At 40.3% G+C, this 18,831-nt stretch overlaps 1 protein-coding gene across 1 annotated transcript in view; it reads right to left on the bottom strand.

Moving 5' to 3' along the window:
* LOC140476745 (chloride channel protein C-like) overlaps nt 1–18,489 on the bottom strand; it is a 129,567-nt gene extending 111,078 nt beyond the window's left edge. Inside the window, exons 1-4 of the mRNA XM_072569559.1 lie at nt 18,147–18,489; nt 5,296–5,425; nt 3,574–3,654; nt 2,709–2,884 (exon numbers count right to left, since the gene is read on the bottom strand). Coding sequence (XP_072425660.1) covers nt 2,709–2,884; nt 3,574–3,654; nt 5,296–5,425; nt 18,147–18,388 — 629 coding nt within the window. The 5' untranslated portion in view covers nt 18,389–18,489. The remainder of the gene's footprint in view (nt 1–2,708; nt 2,885–3,573; nt 3,655–5,295; nt 5,426–18,146) is intronic.
* Between the last annotated feature and the right edge of the window lie 342 nt (nt 18,490–18,831).

Raw genomic sequence — 18,831 nt, 5'->3', positions numbered from 1 at the left:
AAGTACATGGCAAGAATTGGACAAGGTAGTTTACTGCCTCCAATCTTCTTTTGTCTTTAGTTTCTCTTGGGTCCAACTAGTGATTAGTGATAAAGAGTATGTCACTGTAGCGTATCTACAGAAGAGGCACTGTTTTTAGATAACAAGATTGCTGATTTTGTTATTTCTTCTTGTGAAAACTAGAGTAGAATTCCTTGTGTAAGATCAGTAGAATAGGTGGAGCTAATGTAACATGAATCCCATCAGAATTATTAACATATACAACAATGGATCCCCCCACACTCTGCTTAAGTTGTAAGTGGTGGAGTATTCAGTGATGGTCATGCCTTTGAATGTCAAGAGGTGGATGCGTACTGCTTAAAGCTAAATGTTGTTCAGGTCTTGTTACATGTAGATGTGGGCTGTTTCATTAACTTAGGAGTTGTGAATGGAACTGATCGTTGCAATCAGTAAACATCCCCACCTTATGATGGAAGAAAAGGAATTGATGAAGGAGCAGAAGGAGGTTAGCCCTACAACACTTTATTGAGAAATTCCTGCAGTGATATCCTGGCAATCAGATGATTGAACTCCAATTACAAAACCTTTCTTCCTTTGTGTTAGGTATGACTTCAACCAATAAAGAACCTCCAATTCCCATTGAATTCAATTTTCCTCAGATTCCTTGACTGCATAGCAACAATCTGAGCTTCCACTGAAAAGCTCAACAGCTGGTGTTGTAACAGTAACTGTACTATGAAACATTGCATTGTAGTTGGGTCTACAAATGTGCAAATGATCATCATTTCCGTGGTGGAAAGGATTGTCACTAAGCTCAGTTCTAAGTCCTGTGCTGGACTCTTTCACCTAACATTTAAACAGAAGCTTTGTGATAGTGCATTTGTGATAAGCAATTTGTTGTGCATACTCACAGTTTTCTTGTCGGCAACATTTGTGAAAGCTGAACCAGTGTACAATATAGCCCTTCAGCAAACTGAGGAGGCTGGTACTGCAGTTCATAGCATACAGCATTTGTGTAAGGTCATTGAATTTCTAATGTTCCTGAATACAGATCTTTGAGGTTTTGGTTTCCACAGCTATCTGCTTCCAGTACCATTTAATACAATATCTGATCGCCTGGGAGTTTGTTTGTGCCGATCCTCACGGTTTCACACTATGAAAAACTTATAACAATTGGTCCATCAATAAGCTACCCCTCTTTTTGAGGTTTAGGCTATCTTTAACCAATGAGTGTTACCTTTTACTTGAGATACCAAATTATAATTCTGGCCCACTACACTTTTGTGTATTTACACACATACATAAATAGAGCCAATTTGGTAATTCAGCTACATTCCACTTTTTATTTCCTTATAGAACACAGACTCTTCATGGGAGAAAAGTGCTTAATTTGATCGTTGTGTGCTCACAAAGGCTATAGAGAAAGTTTCATATATTGAGTTTGTATTTGTGTGACTTACGCATTTGATTGCAGAACAGTCTGCATCAACAAATACAAAAAGCCAAAGTATTTTTCAATGTTTTTGTTCAAAACACGTGGCATGAAAATATCTCATCTTATTGCGTGTATAGTTTTATTTATTTAGATTCTTTGTTTTGAATACAAAAAAGCCAAGGTAAGAGATGTCAGATATGGGAACTGCAATTTTGTTTCACTTATGGCATCCAGCATGGACATCAGAAATTATCCAAATTAGCACTGTGTACCTTTCTCGAGTAAAAGTTCCTTTTACAACATCCCAACAATATTCTTTGGCTTCTTTTTCATGCACCCCTTCCCCACAAAAATCACAAACCATCTTTAAAACCTATTCTTGATTTGTTGAATTAAGTTAAACACTTTCACTTTCAAAAACATAGTACCTTTTGCAGAGCCCAGGTTGCGCTTGTTCCCAAACAATTCTAATGTTCTGATTTCCTCCTCTAGCTATCAAAAAGAGGAGATATACAATCTCAATCATTTGTAAAGTGATATTTACAATTATTTATGGTCATAGATCAATTTTTCAATCTGATATAATTAAACATTTTTATGGTTTTGAAGTGGCTGCTTTGTATGGATTTATCAGGTCATGTGTTGGGTTGTGCATAGTGATGCTGCTACTTTCAGATGAAACTGAAGTAGTTTTACAAGTAGAATAAGCAAAGGTTTACTAAACACACACTACTACATTAAAAAACATGCATCTACTAAACAACCAAGTTGTCAGATTCCTACTGGAGATGAGAATGCATTCATGAATTAGTGAAATGGGAAAGTTAGTACTAATGTTCAGATTGGTGTGCAGTAGGACCCAGTTGAGACTGCCCAAATGTAGATTCTATCAAGTTGCATGAGGAAAATATCTTGGTTAAGTGTGTTGACTAGCAAAAAGATCTGTACAGTTTTCAACCTTTTTAAGTATTTCCTGTGACTTATTTAACTTGTGTTACTATTCTTGCCATTATTTCTACTGAACTCTCACAGGGTTTGTTACATTCCTGTTTTTGAGAGCTTTTGCTGCAGGTTTGAAGAAATTAATTCGGAACTGGAATTAGACATTTTGTGTTCTCTCCCAGCTATCAGAAAGAGGAGACATACAATCTCTCAATCATTTCAAAACTGATAGTTACAATAATTAATTAAATCATTATGTCTGATGCAATTAAACATGTTTATTGTTTCAACTCAGTAGTCTACAATTTAAGCTCAGTAATGAACTACTTACCCCATATGAATCATTGGTCCTTCTGGCCCACAAAATAGCCCAGAGGCTACTGCTAATACACAAGACACCAACGTCCCAATCAGTGTTTTTATATGAAAGATTCCTTGGATTGAGGCACCATTCAGAAAACCAATCACTTCTGGAAGGCCACTTGGCATACCTGAAGGACATAACATCTGGGAATACCAAACAAATATGTCATTTTGTGTGAATTACACAGGAATTCTTTAAAGCTGCACAACTGTGATTTTAGCTAAATTTTGCATTCTGATTATTCAAAATTTTGAGGTTATTCAAAACACTGATAATAGAACAAGTGTAAAAGAATGGTGGCTAAATGATTATACTATCGCCTGTATATTGCAAAGTTCTCCAGGGCGTTTTTGAATCCTTGAAGTGGTCACGTTTTTAAACAACGTGTTAAAGTTTTACAAGAAACAAATGTTCACCAATATAATTCTCTGATGACAATTAGACAGACAGACCTTGCTGTGAATCATTTTATCCAGCTTTGTTAAAGGTAAAGTAACTTGCTCAGTGGGTAACTATGAAAATCCCCAAGTGTTAAGTTTAACTATTTCAGAGAGTCCTTCAAAACCTAGTATTAAATTTTATTATATGTCTTATATGGGCCACACACAATCAGCCTTCCCCTCGCCTTGACCCAGATGCATGTACTGTTTCAAGTGTCTCCATCTACAATCTGCACCCATTCCCTTTTGCTATTATCCCATAGCAAGAAATAAATTTAATAGAATTATCAGTCACCAACAGTGCAACATCTACATTAAATATCATGTTTCAATCATTTGAACTATGCAATTATAATGATTTTTATGGAAAATTACATCATAGCATTTCTCACCAGCACTGTTCCAGATGAGAGTGTGACCATTGCCAATCCAATTCCAACTAGGCAGATCCATGTGAGGAAAAACTGATTATTCTGTACAAGCAAACAAAAAGCTCAAATTTTCAAGTTATCCGATCAGACCCATTTTTGTTTAGTTGATCTTATGTAAAGGGCAGTGATAGCGGGTAGGAGTTCTACGTCAATGCCCCTTCAAGAACTCAGTGTTATAATCCCAGCTGATGTTACTGGACAAGTCAGATTCAAGACTGAATTGAAACCTAGGTTGACAGATCATATTTGTTTTTTATTTGCTTTTAAGGAGTTGACACTTCACTGAGATGTGCGCAGATAATGTTGCAGACTTAGGTTTAACAATGCAACAGATGTCTATTACATAGAAGAAATTAAGATAAAATAGAAGAAACAAAACTATCTACATATAACAGAGAATTTAAACATTTAAATAGTAAAGTACAAGCCAATTATTCCCAAGAATACTCCTTTACAGTGCTCACAGCAGAAAGAATTCTCTTCTCATTCATACATTTCAGAACTTAATTTAACTATATTTTCAAGCTGCTGTCTTAAAAATCTGATAGATTCTTCCTGGAAGCACATATAAGTGAGCTTTGACTTTCTCAGCTTCAAGATGGGTGGCATGGTGGCACAGTGGTTAGCACTGCTGCCTCACAGCGCCAGAGACCCGGGTTCAATTCCCACCTCAGGCGACTCTCTGTGTGGAGTTTGCACATTCTCCCCGTGTCTGCGTGGGTTTCCTCCGGGTGCTCCGGTTTCCTCCCACACTCCAAAGATGTGCAGGGCAGGTAAATTGGCCATGCTAAATTGCCCGTAGTGTTAGGTAAGGGGTAGATGTAGGGGTATGGGTGGGTTGCGCTTCGGCGGGGCGGTGTGGACTTGTTGGGCCAAAGGGCCTGTTTCCACACTGTAAGTAATCTAATCTAAAGTAAAGCTTCATGGTTTTAAACAAACACTCTTGGACTAACTTTTAAACTAACTCCTTATATTGACGAAACCACTTTCTTAATAGTCCTAAATCACCTTCCTTTCTCAGGAACAACATCCAGCTTCAAAGTAAGAAGCTTTTCATTTCAAGTTATGGCAAATCCAGAATCTTCTATTTGAAAGCCTAATGCACTACACAGTTTACTTTGCTTTCTTGTAAACACTCCCAATTACTCCTCAGAAAGTCTCTTCTTTAATACTACATTTTGAAAGAAGTCGCCACGGCTACCAAAATGCTTATGAGTTAATCATTAAACCCCCTCAGATACACAGACCCATACGAGTTATTCAAAATCTAAATGTTAAAATGTATATTCTTTACTGAGCTTTGTCAGTTTTGACCATTCTATCTGGCTCTGAACAGAAGTCAGGACTGCCTCTTCAGTGACAGGAAATTACAAGAAGAGACAATCCAGATACTATGTACCTCATTATACAATACTAATTAACAGTAGACCACTTAATTCTACTTGGCCAGAAATGGTACACGATGTGAGAAGAGTAGTAAATGTATTTGATACATATAATGACAAAAGTGGGGTGTTTTAGGAAGAAATAATTTATAAGTGGAATACTAGAAAATTAGAGGGCACGGTGTAATTTTCAACTTTGTAGTGGCATAATTGAAGAACTAAACAAAATTTAATTAGGAGCAAAATAGGAAGAATTTCTAAAGTAATTTCATTACATCAATTATTTTGTGTTCCTTACCTGTATATAATGTAAAATAAGCTTCCATTTCAATTTGACGAGAATATCAATTGTCTGATTTACCAAGAATCCCAGAATCCCAACTGATATTCCAATGAGTCCCATCATGAACCAATAGTCCCAGTCTGACCTGGAAGAGGGTAGAAAATATTCATACCAATCTTTTTAATTTAAGAAGGTAATTAAGAACAAAATTGTGTATAAAACCCATTGAAGATATTTCAACATTCAAATATTGTTGATTTTAACCCAATTATTTTATCCACCTTTGTTCAATTTTTCTGGATGCCACTATCTAACAAAAATCTATTGACCTTAATCTTGAACTGAGAAATATAGGAACTGGTGTAAGCCACTTAGCTGCTCAAGCCTATTTCATTAACTTATGTGAGCATTGGTGCTGTTACCTCATTTACCTTGATACAGAGTAGGTCTATGGTTTGTCACCTTAATGGCTGCCTTTGCATTCAGCAGGGAACTAAGTAGTGTGCATTTATAACACATGGTACAACCAGCCTTCTATTCTTAAAGACAATCTGTCCCTTTGAAAGAGAAGCTGCACTGAGTTACAGGACGATGCTGCTGATTTGCTATAATTCGAACCGAGAAAAAAAGAGGTATTTCAATAGAAAGAGAAGTCCAGTTGCATAGAGGTAAAACAGACACACACATACACAAAGGTAGAGGAGGAGAAAGCTGCTGTCTCTCTGCTGAATTCACTTTGGGAAAATAACGTCCATTTTGGGATTAGATCTTGAAGCAAAGGGAAAGTGTGGAATGTTAAGGCAGCTGACAGTCTGTCAGGTGTCACCAAACACCAGCAAATGTCTCTGATCCCCTTTGTCATTGCAACTTGCTCAGGATACACATTGTTGAGAATTCTTCAAAATTCTTTTAAGGAGGACAATCAGACAATCAGAGGAAATAGATGGTGACACCTTGCAAAATGTCCATATTACAGAGGAGGAAGTGCTGGATGTCGAGGAACCCATAAAGGTAGATAAATCCCCAGGACCTGATCAGGTGTACCCTAGACCTCTGTGGGAAGCTAGAGAAGTGATAGTCACAGGTGAGGTGTCGGAAAACTGGAGGTTGTCTAACGTGATGCTACTCTTCAAGAAGGATGGTAAGGACAAGCCAGGGAACTACAGACCAGTGAGCCTGATGTCGGTGGTGGGCAAATTGTTGGAGGGAATCCTAAGGGACAGGATGTACATGTATTTGGAAAGGCAAGGACTGATTAGGGATAGCCAACATGGCTTTGTGCATGGGAAATCATGTCTCACAAACTTGACTGAGTCTTTGAAGAAGGAACAAAGAGGATTGATGAGGGAAGAGCGGTAGATGTGATCTATAATGGGCTTCAGTAAGGCATTCGACAAGGTTCCCCATGGGAGACTGATTAGCAAGGTTAGATCTCGGGGAATACAGGGAGAACTAGCCATTTGAATACAGAACTGGCTCAAAGATGGTGGAGCATTGTTTTTCAGACTGGAGGCCTGTGACCAGTGGAGTGTCTCAAGAATTGGTGCTGGGTCCTCTACTTTTTGTCATTTACATAAATGATTTGGATGCGAGCATAAGAGGTACAGTTAGTAAGTTTGCAGATGACACCAAAATTGGAGGTGTAGTGGACAGCTAAGAAGGATACCTCAGATTGCAACAGGATCTTGACTAGATGGGCCAATGGGCTGAGAAGTGGCAGATGGAGTGTAATTCAGATAAATGCAAGGTGCTGTATTTTGGGAAAGCAAATCTTAGCAGGGCTTATACACTTAATGGTAAGGTCCTAGGAAGTGTTGCTGAACAAAGAGACCTTGGAGTGCAGGTTCATAGCTCCTTGAAAGTGGAGTCGCAGGTAGATAGGATAGTGAAGGCGGCGCTTGGTATGCTTTCTTTTATTGGTCAGAGTATTGAGTACAGGAGTTAGGAGGTCATGTTGCGGCTATACAGGACATTGGTTAGGCCACTGTTGGAATATTGCGTGCAATTCTGGTCTTCCTATCAGGAAGATGTTGTGAAACTTGAAAGGGTTCAGAAAAGATTTACAAGGATGTTGCCAGGGATGGAGGACTTGAGCTATAGGGAGAGGCTGAACAGACTGGGACTGTTTTCCCTGAAACATCGGAGGCTGAGGGGTGACCTTATAGAGTTTTACAAAATTATGAGGGGCATGGATAGGGTAAATAGACTAAATCTTTTCCCTGGAATTGGGGAGTCCAGAGCTAGAGGGCATAGGTTTAGGGTGAGAGGGGAAAGATATAAAAGAGACCTAAGGGGCAACCTTTTCACGCAGAGGGTGGTACATGTATGGAATGAGTTGCCAGAGGAAGTGGTGGAGGCTGGTACAATTGCAACATTTAAGAGGCATTTGGATGGGTATATGAATAGGAAGAGTTTGAAGGGATATGGGCCGGGTGTTGGCAGGTGTGACTAGATTGGGTTGGGATGTCTGGTCAGCATGGATGGGTTGGACCGAAGGGTCTGTTTCCATGCTGTACATCTCTATGACTCTATCTATGACTCTAAGCAGGATAGCTGAGCTGGAAAAGTCTTTTCCTTCCTCAGGCTAGCATCAAAAAAAAGATTCAAACAATCTCCAAAGCAGAAGCTGCAACTCAATAGGCAGACACCCAGGAAAAGGTGTCTGCAGTAAATAAACATCTATCACAAGGCACGTGATATTCGAGATATGAGCTGTTAAAACAAGTTCAACTGTCCTTTCATTGACCTCTACAACAAAAGAGCATCAATGCACATAATCTTTCAAGCCCTACCAACAAAAATGATAAAATATGAAGCTATCATAAAAGTCATATCTGTCATCATTCAACCAAGATAGTTAGAACTCATGCACATCATCCACATATTCCACCTTACTCTCACATGCCTACATACAGCAATAGTCTTACAGAGAAACAGAAAATAGGAGCAGAGATTAGCCATTTGGTCCTTTGAGCCTGTTCCACCCTTCATTATTATCATGGCTGATCATCTAACTCAATACCCTGTTTCCACTTTCTCCCTAAAGCTTTTATTCCCTTTAGCCCTAAGAACTATATACAAATCCTTGAAAACATCAAATGTTTTGGAATCAACTGCTTTTTATAGCAGAGAATTCCACAGGCTCACCACTCTCTGGGTGAAGAAATTTCTCTTTATCTCAGTCCTAAATGTCCTACCTCATATCCTTAGACTGTGATCCCTGATTCTGGACTCTCCAGTCATTGGAAGCATCCTTCCTGTCTTTTTACTCTATCTTGTCCTGTTAGAACTTTATAGGTTTCTGTGAGATACCCCGTCATTCTTCAAAATTCCAGTGAAAATAATCCTAACCGATTTTAATATGTAGGTCCTGTAATTCCAGAAATCCGCCTAATAAAGCGTCATTGCACTCCCTCCATACCCAAAACATTCATACACAGATATGGAGACCAAAGCTGCACACAATATGGTCTCACTAAGGTCCTGTACAATTGCAGCAAGACATCCCTGTATTGAATCCTCTCGCTATGAAGGCCAACGTACCATTTGCTTTCTTCACTGTCTGCTGACCTGTATACCTACTTTCAATGACTGGTGTACAAGGACCATCCAGGTCTTGCTGCACCTCCCTCTTTCTCAATCTAGGTAAAAAAGTTCCAAACAGCAGCAGCTCAGCACATGACACCAGACCCAAATACAAAAATTGTCCTGCATTGCTTCAGCCTCCAGTCTGCTCTTTACCAGCACTCTGCAACAACAAGGTATATGCGAGAGCAGGATCAAATTACTGCAGATACTGGAACTTATACTGAAAACAAAAAATGCTGGAAGCCACAGTGAGTCAGATTGCATTCATGGAGAGAAAGCAAGCTAATGTTTTGAGTCTCAATGATTTTTTATCAGGAAGGCAGATAATTATGTGAATGCTGCTAGATTAGTTTGGTAAGCATTATGGTGTTGTCAATAAGTAGAAGCCTGACATAGGTATCCTTATTATCCAGATGTTCCAAGGCTAGGGAAATGCCATCCACTGTGGACCTGTTTCACTGGTTGGCAAATTGCTAGGGACCGACGCAGGCTCGGAGGCTAGAGTTGATGTGGGCCATGACTAATCTCTTGAAGCACTTCATCATATGGACTTCAGGACCACCAGACTGTAGTGGTTGAGGCATACTGCATGCGTTTTCTTTGGTACTGGGATGATGTCGTTTTCTTGAAGGATTTTGACCCAATGACAATAAAGAAACAATTTCAATAGAGGTACAGCCAGGATGATCTGTGATTTGGTAGGGAATTTGCAGGTTGTGGTGTTCCCATGCATCTGCTACCCTTTTCCTTCTAGATGATAGAGATTACACATTTGAAAGGTGCTGTCAAAGGAGTCCTGTTGAGTTGCTACAGTGTATCTACTTTAGGATGTTTATTCCTGCCATTGTGTGCATCATTCAGGAGCAAAGAAGAAAGAGGTAGGCGTGGCCACTGAAAGTGAGGGGTTGGCAGCTTCAGATTTAGGAGCAGTGAGAAGGAAGGCAGAGCTGGTTAGTGAGAGCAGCAGGAAAAGAGAGACCATTGACAGAGTTGGAAGCTGTGCAAACTTGGCCAGCTAAAGCAACAGGGAGAAACGGGAGAGGAGCTTCAGATTTGGGAACAGTGAGGAGACAGACAGCTCCAAAGACCTGAAAGGTAAACTTTATTTCTCTCTGTCCACTGATGCTACTGGACAGACTGAGATTATCTGTTTTTTTCACGAAAGATCTCCAGCATCCATAATAGTTTGCTTTTATTTGAGGACAGAGTTGGATCTGGGCAGTTAAAGTCTCGAGAGAGGGAAGGCCTAGAAACTAGACGGTGAAAAGTGATATCAGGAATTTAAAGTGATGTGAGCACAGGAGGAAGATTTGATTGGTGTGTGGTGAAGCATGCAGCCTGCTCTAGTCTTTGATGATCTACAGGAGCTGGTTGATATAGAGCAGAATCTCTGTTTCAAAAGTGACCAATAGTTAACCCACAAGCAAGATTCTAGCTTGGCTCCGAGGATAAGGGCGAAGGGAGATTAGAGGCTGTCTGTGAGAGAGTGCATGTCCCAGTGTCTGTCCATCTATACAGCTGAACCTGGTCTCTAAATGTCTCAGTCATACGTGCCATTATTCCACTAGGACCATGCATTAGTTAGTGAACAACAGTCACCCCATTTTAAGGGCCCACAAATGGACATCTTCCAGCAGCACCCCCAACATAACACTTAGAAACTGGAACCATCAGCACCATCATAGACAACCCCAATGAGACCAGGTGTGAATGACACACCGCTGTAATAGCCTTGAAATCAAGTGCCATGACTTTTCTCATTGCTGCCCTAAAGGAGACACAGCAGACAGGAAAAGATCAGCTCAAAGAATCAAGCATTGAATATGCCTTCTCTGAGTAAGTCTGAGGGAAAACACTGAATCCATGGGATTTCTTTTACAATAAATAAATGAACTGAATGACTGTTTGTGCGAGCCTTCCTGAGGGATAAATAAATGCCTCATGACCTTTCAGTTGACCCTAATCCAGAAACAGTGCACCACAGTCATTAATACAGGCACACCAACTCTAGAAGTGATAGATGAGACCAACAAAGCATTCTACTCAAGCTTTGGTCAGTTATTGTCCCATGTCCCAAGGAGAGACAAGTTTGGTGATTTCAATGCCAGAATTGAGAGGGGCATAATTCCCTGGAAAATGTGATTAGTAAGGAAGGTGAAGGGAAGGCAAACAGTGATGGTGTCCTCTTCCAGATAAAATGCTGAGACTATTGCTTGGTTCCAGTGATTGTATTCCAAAGCATACTACCCTTCATTATCTCAGCATAACCCTAGCCCCATAGGAGATTAGAAACTCCTTCCAACACCTGAGAACTAACAAAGCCAATGTAGAAGATGGAATCTCTGCCACAATATTGAAAAATGACAGAGAAGCCTTACAATGGCACAGGTAAATGAGCTCATCCAGAATGAAAAGCACATTCAGTGGATCTCCAAGATGCTGTAATTAGGACCATCTTCAAGAAAGGAGGTAAGACTGATTCTGATACCATAGAAATATCGAAAATAGGTGCAGGAGTAAGCTGTTCAGCCTTGTGAGCTTGCTCCTCCATAATCATGGCTGACCATCCAGCTCAGTCCAGTTCCTACTTTCTCTCCATACCTTTAGTCCTAAGCAGTATAACACACATCCTTAGAGAATGACCCCTGGTTCTAGACTTCCTGGTCATCAGAAATATCCTTCCAATATTTATGCTGAACAGTCATGTTCGAATTTTATAGATTTCTTTGAGGTCACCCCTCATTTTTCTAAACTCCAGTAAATATAGACCTCACCAATACCGTCTCTTTTAAACCTTCAGTCCTGCTATCCCAGGAATCAAGCTAGAATATCCTTTCCCAGATAAGGAAACTAGAAATGCACACAATATTCCAGGTACGATCATACCGAGACCCTGTACAAATGCTACAAGACCTCACAGTTCTTTTACTCAAATTGTCTTGCTATGAAGGTCAACATATCATTTGTATCAACAAAAATAGAAATTGCTGGAGAAACTTAGAACCCTTTTACTGAAGAAGGGTGGCTGGATTCAAAATATTAAATTTGCTTTCTCTCCATGGATGCTGCCAGACTTGGTGAGTTTCTCCAGCAATTTCTGTTTTTGTCTCCGATTTACAACATTTACAGTGCCTTTGGCTTTTATTCTATTTTTATTTCAGGTCTTCATTATCCTTAGTTATTTCTTCTATTTTACCACTTGCATTCTTCACCACCTGCTCCACCTGCACGCATACCTTCAGTCACTGATTTAGAAGGAAACCCAGCTTTCATTGTACCTCTCCCTTTCCTAACCTATCACCATTGAGATAATAATCTGTTTTCCTGCTTTGCTAACAAAGTGAGCACAATCAGAGCAGGTTCTTTTTCCACACTGGCTGAAGTCTCCAAAGAAGATTAGTACAATCAGGAAGAATTGATCATACCCAGAATGAGGCACAGCCCAAGTGAATGTATATTTCTGGAAATTTGGAGCAGCATGGGAATTCGGTGTAGAGGGGATTAGATGTGTTTTGCTTACTTTTTTTGCTCATAGGTTTCTTTTAACTGGATAAATTAAAGACCGGGATTGGGAGCCCAGCACATAGCATAGAGTGACAACAGAGGAAAGCTGTAAGTTTGTTATTTGACTCCTTTATTATAAGATTCTTTCAGACTAAAGATAAATAGGACAAATATTTTATAGACTAACGACTAAAAGACCAATAGGAAATTTGTTTTTAAAAATTAAGAACGAGGCAAGTAAAATAGAGATACCAGGCCAGGCAATGTGTTGTACCTACATGATGTGGGAGCTGTTCTGATGAGACAGGGTCCACTTGAATTATTCTAAAATCATTGTCCTGGCAAATCACATAACTAATGCTGTGGGTAGGATTTTAAACTAAATACTGTGAGGGTGGGTTCAGTCACATAGAAAATTAGGGCAGAATGTGTGAAGGTCATATTGCACCAAGGAAGTGTAAAAGTGGATGAAAATTTAATAATAGAACGAACTTAAAGGCTTTGTACCTAATGTGCAACCATTTGATTAGATTACATTACATTACAGTGTGGAAACAGGCCCTTCGGCCGAACACGTCCACACCGACCCGCAACCCACCCATACCCCTTACCTAACACTACGGGCAATTTAGCATGGCCAATTCACCTGACCTGCACATTTTTGGACTGTGGGAGGAAACTGGAGCACCCGGAGGAAACGCACGCAGACACGGGGAGAACATGCAAACTCCACACAGTCAGTCACCTGAGGTGGGAATTGAACCCGGGTCTCCGGTGCTGTGAGGCAGCAGTGCTAACCACTGTGCCACCGTGCCACCCACTAATTTGGCAAATCTGTGCTGTGGGTAGGATTTTAAACTAAATACCGTGAGGGTGGGTTCAGTCACATAGAAAATTAGGGCAGAATGTGTGAAGGTCATATTGCACCAAGGAATAAGGTAGATGAATTAACAGTGAAAATAGTGTAAATTAATGTGGTCTCATAGCCATTACTCAAACATTATTATGAGGAAATCAAAATGGAAACTTAACATTCAGGGATATTTGAACTTTCAGAAAGACAGAAGGGATGGATAAGGTGGTAGGGTAGCACTGTTAATCTGAGATGAAATGAGGCCAATTGTGAGAGAAAATCTAGGCTCAGATGATGTAGGGAACCATTTGGGCCAAGGTAAAAAAACAGAAAGGGAAAGAAGACATTGCTAGGAGCAGTGTAGAGATCCCCAAATGATAGCCACTCCGTAGTAAAGGCTATAAATCAACAAATAATATGAGCATGTGAAAATAATAGAGCAATAATTATGGGTGACTTAAATCGTCATGTTACTTGGGTTAATCAAGTTGGACAGCATAACTATAACAACAAATTCATAGAGTGCATTCGGGATAGTTTCCCAGAGCAATATATCATGGTGCCTACAAGGGAGCAGGCTATCTTGGATCTGGCAATGAGTAATGAAACAGGTTTAATAAATTAACTCAGAGAGTAAAAGATCCTCTAGGAATTCCAGAGTGAGACACTTGAGTCAGAAACAACTGTGTTTAATTTAAATAAATAGAATTACAATGAAATGAGGATAGAGTTAGCGAAAGTGAACTGGGCAGATAGATTAGCATAATGACAGTAAGCAAACAGTAGCAGACATTTAAGGAAGTAATTCATGACTCTCAGGAAAAATACATTCCAAAAAGAAGAAAAGATTCTAAGAGAGGGATGAAGCAACTATGGCTAACTAAGGAAGTTAAGGAGAATATAAAGTTAAAAGAAAAAGCATTTTAGAAAGAAATATTTGTGACAGCCTGAAAGACTGGGATAAATTCAGAATCCAGCATGGGAGGACTGATAAAGGGAGAGAATAGAAGGGCAAACTAGAGAGAAATATAAAAATGAAAAAAAGATCTTCTTTCAGCATATAAAAAAAATGACAGAGGTGAATGGAACATATGCACCTTAGAAAATGAATCTTGGGAGACAGTTTTGGGGAACAAGTAAATGGCATGGAGTTAAACAGATACTTTACATCAGTCTTTACAGAGGAAGACACTGCCAACATCACATTAAAACTAAAAAATACAGGAGGTGGAATGAAGTATCATCACCATCATTATCGGATAAACTAATGAGGTTAGGCACAGAAGTACCCTGGCCCTGAATGGCTTATATCTGAGGGTCGAGTGTGGTGCTGGAAAAGCACAGCAGGTCAGGCAGCATCTGAAGAGCAGGAGAATTGACCTTTTGGGCATAAGCCCTTCATCAGGAATGAAGCTTGTGGGTCAGGGCTGAGAGATAAATGGGAGTAGGGTGCAGTTGGAGGGTGGTAGCTGGGAAGCAATAAGTGGATGAAGGTGAGGGAGAAGATGATAGGTCAGAGGGGGCAGTGATGGACAGGTCTGGAGGGGAGTGCCAATTTGGAAGCTTGTGACTGGGATGATGTGGGGGAGGGTAAATAAGGAAGCTGTTAAAATCCACATTGATCCCGTATGGTTGCAAGGACCCAAGGTGGAATATGAGGCGTCCCTCCTCCAGGCATCGGGTAGTAACATTTTGGGGGTGGAGGCGGCCCAGGACCTGCATGTCCTTGATGCGGCAGTGGGGTTTGTGGGTGCAGGTGTCCTAGAGATGTTCTCTGAAATGATCTGCAAGAAGGCATCCTGTCTCACTGATGTAGAGGAGATCACACAGGGTGCAATGATTGCAATAGATGACATTGGTACAGGTACAGGTAAATTTCTGACAGATGTGCAAGGATCCCTTGGGGTCTTGGATGGAGGTGAGGGGAGTGGTATGGGTGCAGGTTTTGCACTTCCTACGGAGGCAGGGAAAGGTGCCAGGAGTGGGGTGTGGGTTGGTGGGAGCTGTGGACCTGACGAGGGAGTCACGGAGGGAATGGTCTTTTGAAACACTGATAGGGGTGGGAATGAAAACATGTCTCTGGTGGTGGGGTCAGTTTGGAGGTGGTGGAAGTGGCGGAAGGTGATGCGTTGTATGTGGAGGTTGGTGAGGATCAGGGGGATTCTGTCCTTGTTGCTTTGAGAGGGGTGGGGTTCAAGGCCGGTGGTGCATGAAGTGCAGGAGATGCGCTGGAGGGCAATGGTTGTAATTTCAGCATCTGCAGTCCTCACTTTCTCCCTATCTCCTAGGATCCTAGAAAAAGTAGCTACAGAAATTCAAGGTGCATTGGTTGTAATTTTTCAAAAATCAATTAAGTCTGGAGAAGACTCGCAAACTGCTAATGTGACACTCTTTTACAAAGAGGGAAGAAGGCAAAAAGCAGGTAAATATAGGCTAAATAGTCTAACATCTATTGTTGGAAAAGTATTAGAATCAATTATTATGGGCAGTATGTGGCACAGTGGTTGGCACTGCTGCCTTTCTGCACTAGGGATTCAGGTTGGAATCCAGCCTTGGGCAATTGTGGGGAATTTGCACCTTCTCCCAGTGTCTCCATGGGTTTCTATTGGCTGGTCTGGTTTTCCCCCACAGTCCAAAGATACACAGGACAAGTGGATTGGCCATGCTAAATTGCCCCGTAGCATCCAGGGATGTGGAGGCTCAGTAGATTAGCCATGGTAAATGCAGGCCTGCAGGGATGGGATTTATCTGGGTGGGAAGCTGTTTGGAGGCTTGGTGCAGACTCGATGGGCCAAATGGCCACTATCTGCCCCAAAGGGTTCTATGATTAAGAAAATAATCACAGAACATTAGGAAAATCATAGTCTAATCAAGCAGAGTCAGCATGGTTTCATGAAAGGGAAATCATGTCTGACTAGGTTATTAGAAGTTTTTGAGGATGTCTTAACCAAAGTAGATAGTGGCAAACCAGTAGATATCTTGCTGTTGGACTTCAATAAGGTGTTCAGCGAGGTACCTCACAAAAGGTTAAGTCATAAGACGTCAGACCCCACGACGTTAGAGGTATATTGGATAGAGAATTGGCTAAGTGGCAGGAAAAAACGAGTGGGGATAAGAGTTTTTGTTTTGCAGGTTTCCACAGAGATCAGTGCTGGGGACTGCAACTGCTTACAACATAAATTAATAGCTTGGAGAAAGGAAATGAATATGTTGTAGCCAAATTTGCAGATGAACTAAAATAGGTGGAAAAGCAGGTTGTGAGTGGGACACAAACAGAGATATTGATAGGTTAAGTAAGTGGGCAAAAAGTTGGAAATGGAGTATAATGTAGGAAAAGTGCAGTGGTTCATTTTGGAAGGCAAAAAGAACAGAGTATTACTTAAATGAAGAAAACTGCAGAAAGCTGCAACACAAAGGGGCACCAATCAAAAATCTGAGATGAGAAGGAATTTCTTCTGTCAGAGGATTGTGAGTCTTTAGCACTCCTTGCCTCAGAGAGCTATGGGGGAAGAGTACAATCAAGGCTGAGATAGTCATGGAATCATGGACTATGGGGAAAGAGCATGAAAGTGGACGTGAGGAAAATTGGATCAGCCATGCTCGAGAGGCAAATGGCCTACTCCTGTTCTTATCTCTTATGGTCTTATGATCCTGCCTTATCAACCTCACCTCATGCCTGAGGTGTGGTGACCCTCAGTTTAAACTCAAAGAAACGTAATAACACCTCTGAACAGGTTGATTAGAAAATATTTATTCTGGGGATTGAAGGGCTCGTGTGGTGCCATGATAGTGTCTGTACTTGAGAAGGCTCAAGCTCAAGATTACAGGTTTTTAAAATTTCTACTGTTAAAACATCTGGCAATTCTTCAAAGTGGAGGCACTTAACAACATTCCAATTACTTTTGCAGCCATATTAGTTGCTCAGCCATAGTTTTTCTCAGAACACTGTTAACCATAAAAAAGCCCATATGTTTCAGAATAATGTAACCTCTACTCACCACAACTCCACATTATCCCTTTACTAAATATCTGTCCTTAAACTCATTATACTCTGAACAAATGTAGCTACCTTTGGGAACAATCTCATCCCACAATGTATTTTTCCTTTTCCTTTTCTCATGTAAAAGTCACTGGCTTCTATTGGGATACCCTACTGGCACCAAGCACTCTCCAGACATCTGGTATTCTACCTATTCTCCATGTGTACAATCAAACAGTAAACATGGGTCAGCTATTGTAGCATGAAAGACATGCCCTCTGAGCCAATCCCATCTTCGGTCAATGTCCATACAAGAAACACACATACAAAGAGGCACTCAGCATTTAGTGCAGAAATGTGAGCAGATTAAAATGCTCATTTTCCAGGAAGCTGTTCAGGCGTGTCGTGAGAGTTCAGGTTCAAGTCCCACTCCAAGAACACAAAAATCAAGGCTGACAGTCCAGTGTATTACTAAAGGAGGGCTGAGACGAAGGTACCGACTTTGAGATGAGATATTAAACTGAAGGCCCACATTTCTGCTCTGCAGGATATAAAAGATCTCATGGCATTATTTCAAAGAAGAGCATGGCAGTTATCCACTGTGCCTTAACCAAATCTATTCCTCATTCAACATTACAATGGAACCCAAACTATTTGGTCATTAAGACACTGCTGTTTGTGGGAGTTTGCTGGGACTAATTTGGTAATTCCACTTTATACAAAAATAACTATACTTCAAAAATATTTTATTGGTTGTAAAGCACTTTGAAATATCCAAAGTTTAAAAAGAAGTAATGTATAAATACAATTTTTTTTCAAAGGTAGCACTCTAAAATGAGCCTTTGATTAGACTTTTTAAAATGTGCTTACATTCTTAAAACTTAATATTACTGATCCTGTAATGAAAATATCCAAACAATAAGCAGAAATTGTGCTCATTACCTGTAAGGCTTTTCTCGCAACCATTTTTTATAAATATCACTGTGAGAAGGTAGGTAGTCCAGACTCTCATGTAATGCTAGGTTTTCTTGATCTTTCTGAGTGCACTTGACATTAGTTACGTTGTCCCCATTATTTCTATTTTGAACATGATGTTTACGTGTCACAGGTCTGCATTGTTGTAACAAGGGATGCTCTTCAGAATCCTTCCATTTCCTGGTACCCTTGAAGTGCAGTGATGTCATTTAGCTCCAGTAGCTTTCAGACCCTGAGAAATCAGTGTCTCAAAAGTTGAAAAAGGGAAGATTCTTGTTGAAAAAGCAAAGATCACTGACTGTTCAGTACCACGAAGATCCCAAAAGAGAAATGATTGTGGCTTGAGTGGATTCTTGTGACAAATAGAGCTAACTGGAGACTGCTTCCACTAACCTGTTTTATCTAGGTCTGTTTACTGTCAGGATATGTTGAGTCAACAGAGATTCAACCCAACTTAAGAGCAAAGATATTGGTAGATTAAACAAAAATCACAGTTTTGTGCCTTATACCATCCATGATATGGAATTTTAGTTATTGATAAACTATAATCCATTTCAAACAATTATTCTACAATTGACCCAAATATGACAATTTATAATGGAGGATCACCTCTCTATTAAGTTTTGAATACGTTGTAATACTGAGTTGTTTT

The sequence above is a fragment of the Chiloscyllium punctatum genome, chromosome 5 (genome assembly GCF_047496795.1).
Source record: "Chiloscyllium punctatum isolate Juve2018m chromosome 5, sChiPun1.3, whole genome shotgun sequence".
In the NCBI taxonomy this organism is placed as follows: domain Eukaryota; kingdom Metazoa; phylum Chordata; class Chondrichthyes; order Orectolobiformes; family Hemiscylliidae; genus Chiloscyllium; species Chiloscyllium punctatum.
This window is presented reverse-complemented; position numbering and strand designations above follow the sequence as displayed.